This window comes from Enhydra lutris, unplaced genomic scaffold (genome assembly GCF_002288905.1).
Source record: "Enhydra lutris kenyoni isolate GAN:26980312 unplaced genomic scaffold, ASM228890v2 scaffoldscaffold85, whole genome shotgun sequence".
In the NCBI taxonomy this organism is placed as follows: domain Eukaryota; kingdom Metazoa; phylum Chordata; class Mammalia; order Carnivora; family Mustelidae; genus Enhydra; species Enhydra lutris.
The window spans coordinates 8,787,828-8,793,707 of NW_019154169.1; the positions used below are offsets into that span (position 1 = coordinate 8,787,828).

The 5,880-nt window shown below is 59.6% G+C and overlaps 1 protein-coding gene across 2 annotated transcripts in view; it reads left to right on the forward strand.

The window, feature by feature from the left end:
- The first annotated feature begins 1,669 nt into the window (after window positions 1-1,669).
- The window catches only part of LOC111161431 (egl-9 family hypoxia inducible factor 2), an 8,735-nt gene continuing 4,524 nt past the window's right edge, over window positions 1,670-5,880 (forward strand). Inside the window, exons 1-2 of one of the 2 annotated variants that reach the window (XM_022525065.1) lie at window positions 1,670-1,757; window positions 2,786-3,858. In XM_022525065.1, the coding sequence (XP_022380773.1) occupies window positions 3,022-3,858 (837 nt within the window). In that variant the 5' untranslated portion in view covers window positions 1,670-1,757; window positions 2,786-3,021. Of the gene's footprint in view, window positions 1,758-2,120; window positions 3,859-5,880 lie in introns of those variants that run through there. The other variant, XM_022525066.1, reaches the window with a different exon arrangement.

Genomic DNA, 5,880 nt, shown 5'->3' on the forward strand with positions numbered 1-5,880 from the left:
CTTGGCCTCTCTTATTTTGGGGTGATGGGGAGGGAGGGGAGACAGAAGAGATTCCTGATGGAAGAACCACGTGTCATGGTGTGTGGGGGTCATGTTTCTGGATTGGATGTGGCGTTGGGGGGACACTGTGACTCAGGTGGTGCTGTGGAGGGAATCTGTAACTGCCCGTGTTGTGCTAAGGCATGCTGGAGGCCCACCTGTGTAGCACTGGTGTCCTGTGACGCGTGTGTGACAGAGTCTGTAGGCATATGTGCTGATTGTGTGTGTGACACCATTGCTCATGACTACTTTGTGCCCTTGGTGACTGTATCCATGGGGCTGGTGTTGTTTGGGACCAAGGCCAGGGAATGGAAATTCAGGCCTCTAGGTGATCTCCATGCATGTTTGATGCTGGAAGTTCCCAGACTGTGTCTGATTGTTGCGTGTGACTGTGCGTTTATGCCCTGAGGTCTGTGTTTGTCTTGTGTGAATTTGGCACCCTTGATACAGCTGTGTGTGACCGTGAACCCTGAGTAGGGTAGGCCTTTGTGCAACCCTGACTTGTGCATACTTCAGACCAGTGTCTATCTTTGTGTCCTGGTGAACTGATAGTCGCAAGTGCCTTGTCAGGGACAGGCGCAACCCCTTCAGGACATCCCCAACTTCTTTGCCATCCCCAAGTCCGCACTAGCCCACCTACAGGGTAGGCCTGAGCCCCTGACCCCCTCCCCCAAACCTGGCCGTGGTGGAGGGAGCCCGGCATTTAAATAACCTCATCTGCATAGTTCTTCCAGGCTGGGTCGCCCAAAATGTTCTTAGACCCGAGGCTGTTAGACAAAAGTCTTCTCTGCTTACCGGGCGTGGCTTTCCTAGGTTGCTTTATTCAGATTCCCACAATTTTTCCCGAAAGGAAAGGGTGGAACGGGTCATACTGTGGCTTCCCTTTCGGTCTCTTCCTCTATCAGGGATGTTCCGCACTTTTTTAAGTACTTACGTAAATTACTTGCTAATATGTGTATTTACATACATTTTTAAACTAACTGCGCAGACATTGGCCTATCACAGCTCTATTCTGGGGCTGCGAGGAGGGGCTGACCATGTAAATAACATGATTTGCATGCCACTGTCCGGCCCGGCTACACGTCATTCTCCCGCGCTCCGGACTCTGATGGGGTGGGCCGGCCTATGCAAATAACCCTATTTGCATATCCCTCCCACGTCGCTTGGCCTAACCGCTGAACTACCCCCAACCCTTGCCGGATCCAGCCCTTTCTTTTTTTTTTTTTTTTTTTTTTTAAAGATTTTATTTATTTATTTGACAGACAGAGATCACAAGTAGGCAGAGAAGCAGACAGATAGAGAGAGGTGGAAGCAGGCTCCCTGCAGAGCACAGAGCCCGATGTGGGGCTCGATCCCAGGACATTAGGACCATGACCTGAGCCGAAGGCAGAGGCTTTAACCCACTGAGCCACCCAGGTGCCCCGGATCCAGCCCTTTCTAACAGCCTTCTTCCCCTCGCCCATAATGGGCCGAGGGCAGTATGCAAATGACAGACCCATTTCCCCTATCTGGAGGTGGGGGGGATGTTCTGAACTTCCTTGCTCCGCCCCGCGCGCCTCGCGCCTGCGCACGCACGGTCTCCTTCGCGGGCGCGGTCACGTGCCCACCGGGCGAGGCGGGGGCGGAGCGTCGCGGGAGGTGGGGGCGGGGTATGGCGCGCTGTGCGGCGCAGGGCGGCTGGCACAAACGGCGGCGGCGAGGCCGGAGGAAAAAGCTCGGTGAGGAGAGCTCGGGGAGGAAAGGGGCGAAGAAGGCGCTCGAGCCGGGGCACCGGCGCGAGCCGGGCGTAGTATGGGGGCGCGCGCCGGCCGGCGTGGCCGAACGCGGCGACCCCGGGAAGGGAAGGGTGGGGGTAGGGCGTGGGGGAGGGAACGCGCCGGGCACATTGAGTGCCGGCCGTGTGGGGGGGGGGGGGGGCGGAGAGCGCGCGCCGGGGGGGGGGGCGGGGAGGAAGGGGGCGCTGGGTGCGAGCGGTCCGTAAGCCCGGTCTCCGTCGCTTACAGCGCCCCTAGCAGCGAGGCCCGCACCAAAGGGGCTTGGGAGGGGCCGCCTTCTCCCGTCCTGTCCCCGAGTGCGTGAACCCTTCCCCGCCCTTCCCCCCGACCGTCGCCGTGGACCCTCCTCCCGCGGCTGCCTTCCGTCTGTCTGTCTGTCTTAGGCCCTCCCTTCCGTCTGGGTGTGTGTCAGCCACCGGCAGGCTTCCTCCCGTTGGGCTTAGGTTGACCCTTCCGCCCCGTTCTGTCCGGCTGTCTCAGGCCCGCCCTCCCAGCTTCTCCCCGGCCGGCGTTTCCGTCTTTGGGCCCCCCATTCTCTTTGTCTCTGGGCTCCCCGGTTTGCTCTGTCTGTGGAGCACCCCGTTCCCGCCGTGTGTCTCGGGAATCCCCAGGCAGATCTCCCGCTCCCCACTGCTCTGGCATTCCTTTCCTACTTCAGTTCTCCTGCGTCCTTTCTGTTTGCTATGTGTCTGTCTGAGGATGCCCTCCCCCAGCCCCCACCGCGCTTCTGTGTCTTTGGGTCATCTCCCCAGCTTCACTCCTACTGCTGCTTCCCTCGCTACCTCTTCGCTCCTTGATTGCACCACCCCTCACAGTTCCCATGATCTTCTCCCCAACGTGGCCTCAGGTTTTGGGGGACTGTGTAGCCAAATCTGTCTTCCTCCCTATTGCCCTGCTGCCCCTCACCCCACATCACTCGGAGTGCCTCTGGCTCTTCTCACATTCCCTTTTTTTCTTCTCTCCCCCTTCAGCCACCCTGACAGGTCCTTTCCCAAGCCCCTAGGGGCAGCAGAGGACTTGGGGACCAGCGAGCACCCCCAGGGCACGAGAAGAGCCTCTGCTGCCTGCCCTGCCTCACCCTGCCCTACGCCAGGCTCAGCCACCCCGGCCCCGGGCTGCATCAAGTGGAGGAGGCAGAGGCGGAGGAGGGTGGCACCATGGGCCCGGGCCGTGCCCTCCATGCCCGGGGGATGAAGACGCTGCTGCCATGGACAGCCCGTGCCAGCCGCAGCCCCTGAGTCAGGCTCTCCCTCAGTTGCCGGGTTCTGCGTCAGAGCCCTTGGAGCCTGGTAGGGCTAGGATGGGGGTGGAGAGTTACCTGCCCTGTCCCCTGCTACCTTCCTACCACCGTCCAGGGGCACCTGGTGAGGCCTCGGCGGGGAGTGGGACCCCCAGGGCCACAGCCACCTCCACGACAGCTAGCCCTCTGCGGGAGGGCTTCGGCGGGCAGGATGGTGGTGAACTGCGCCCGCTGCAGAGTGAGGGCGCTGCCGCGCTGGTCACCAAGGGGTGCCAGCGACTGGCGGCCCAGGGGGCCCGGCCGGAGGCCCCCAAACGGAAGTGGGCAGAGGATGGTGGGGATGCTCCAGCACCCAGCAAGCGGTCCTGGGCCAGGCAGGAGAACCAGGAGGCAGAGGCTGAAGGGGAGGGCAGCATGGGCTGCGGCAGTGGCAACAGCGAGGCCAGCGTGGGGCCGAGGGAGGAGGTGCTTCCCACTGCACCCGAGCGCCTGGCCCTGGACTATATCGTGCCCTGCATGCGGTACTACGGCATCTGTGTCAAGGACAGCTTCCTGGGGGCAGCACTGGGTGGCTGTGTGCTGGCTGAGGTGGAGGCCCTGAAGCGGAGTGGGCGCCTGCGCGACGGGCAGCTGGTGAGCCAGCGGGCTATCCCGCCGCGCAGCATTCGTGGGGACCAGATTGCCTGGGTGGAAGGTCATGAGCCTGGCTGCCGAAGCATCGGGGTCCTCATGGCCCATGTGGACGCTGTGATCCGCCATTGCGCTGGACGCCTGGGTGCCTACGTCATCAACGGGCGCACCAAGGTAAGGCTGCAAGGGCCTTGAGTGGAGGGGCCCCCCCAGCGCCTGCCTTCGGGGTACCTGGTGCTCTGAGTATCAGTGCCCTTGGAGGTAGGCTTGTGGGGTCACAGAAAGATGCAGGCAGCACCGGTGGAGTAAGTATTGGTGCTAGAGTTGGGTTTGGGATCTCCCTTACGGTGGGCACTTTGGGGGTCTGTGTGCTTTCTCTTTCCCCATTTGCCTTTCTTTTCATCTCTCCATCTTCCCCTTTCAGTGGCCTGTCTCTGTTCTGTCCGTTCGGTCTCCCAGGCAGGAGAAGCAGGAGACATAGTGGGGAGGGTGGCAGTGGTGAGACCTGTGCCAGGCTGAGGGAGGAGGTGCTGCCCACGGGCTTGGGGCTGGACCGCTTTTTGCCCTGTGCCATACTGTGACATCCGTGGCCTGGACAGCTTCCTGGGTGCCTGTGTGCTGCCCTGGGGGTGGGGGTGTCCTGTCCTTCATCTTTCGTATGCTTTCCCATTCTGATGCTTGTCCTGTATCCTTCCTGTCTGTCCATCACTGTGTTTTTGTCCATTCTGACCTGTTCTTTCTGTTTTGTGTTTTTTCTTGGTTTCTTTTTTTCTTGCTTTACAGTAGTTGTTAACCAGTTTTTGTGGGGGGGGGGGACATGGGCTTTTTTGAGAATTTGCTGAAACCACAGATCCTTTTTTAAGAAAAATGCTCGTTTGTCTAGTTTATGGGCAATCATCAGTGTCTCTTGAGCATTTAGCTGCCTGTTCGAGAACCTAGGTCAGGAGCTCTCCACAAGACAGTGGTCTTTTGGGGCTTTTTGGCCTTCTGACACAATAATTCTCTTCATAGAGGGGTGAAAGGGCTCTGGCCTTGAGTCCAGGACAAGTGTCATTTGGCCAAGGCCCCCGCAGGGAGTGCCTGCTGCACACCAGTGATTACTGGCTGATGGCAGGGCTGTTTGCTTCGCTCGGGGCATGTGGCTGTGCTCCTGATGTCTCCTCCTTCCGATCTCATCTTGGGTTCTGCCTCTGTACAGCTTCTGTCTCCGGCTGGAACTGGCTCAGGGACCCAGGCTCCCTCGGGCCAAGGCCAGCATCCTCCCCGTCCAGCTAGGACTTGTCCTACTTCTCCCTGCCTTCTGTTACTTGATAGCTTGAGAGTCAGAGGAGGCCTTCCCTGTGTTCTGTTCCTGTGCAGGCAGGAGTGGTAAGAGGGAGCCTCCCTGGCCTCAAGGGGATCAGCATCTTCACGCCAGGTCACTCATCCTCGCAGAAGGAAGTGTGAGGGGAGAGTGGGAGAGCTGAATGGCCCATGGCGGCACACTTTCCTCAGCCTCAGTTTGCTTATCCACAGGAGAGGAAAATCAGTTAAGTCCCCAGCTAGTGTTCGGCAGTTTTAGGCGGGGAGGTGAAAGTAGATTGAGCAGATGTTTCCCCCTTGGTGCCTTGGATGTGGTTTGGGCCAGAGCCTTGGCTAAGACTGGGGGCTGGGGGGGGGGGGTTGGGACTATTTTAGCTCTCGGTGACTTCTGTTGACCTGGGAGGTCAGGACTGGCGGGGGAGACAACCCAGTCACTGGAGTTCTCTTAGACACCCCCACCAAACCCATGAGACACCTGCTCCAGGCTTCCCCACCTTCAACAGGCAACCTCTGGACTCCCTCCCCAGGCTCTGAAATAAGAGTGTGGGGTACCGAGGTGGGTGGTCACAGAGGTGGTCGGGGCACACATCACCAGTGTGGCTGGAGTCAGCCACAACCTGCCTGTTGGTCACTCCGGAATGGAGCTCCTATGTTCTGTTCTCCCAGCTATCTCTAGTCTCTCTGCTCTGCTGACTTGCAGGTGGGAGAGGGTTGGCTCCGCTGGCATCAAGGACAACCATAGGGGATCACAGGGAGGGCCTGGCTGGCTTGGTTGCCCCTTTAAGAGCAGCTTGGAGGTGGGGCCTGCTGTCATTGGCTCAGTCCCCAGTTTCTGCTGGACTCTCTGTGTGTGTGTGTGTGTGTGTGTGTGTGTGTGTGTGTGTGTGTGTGTGT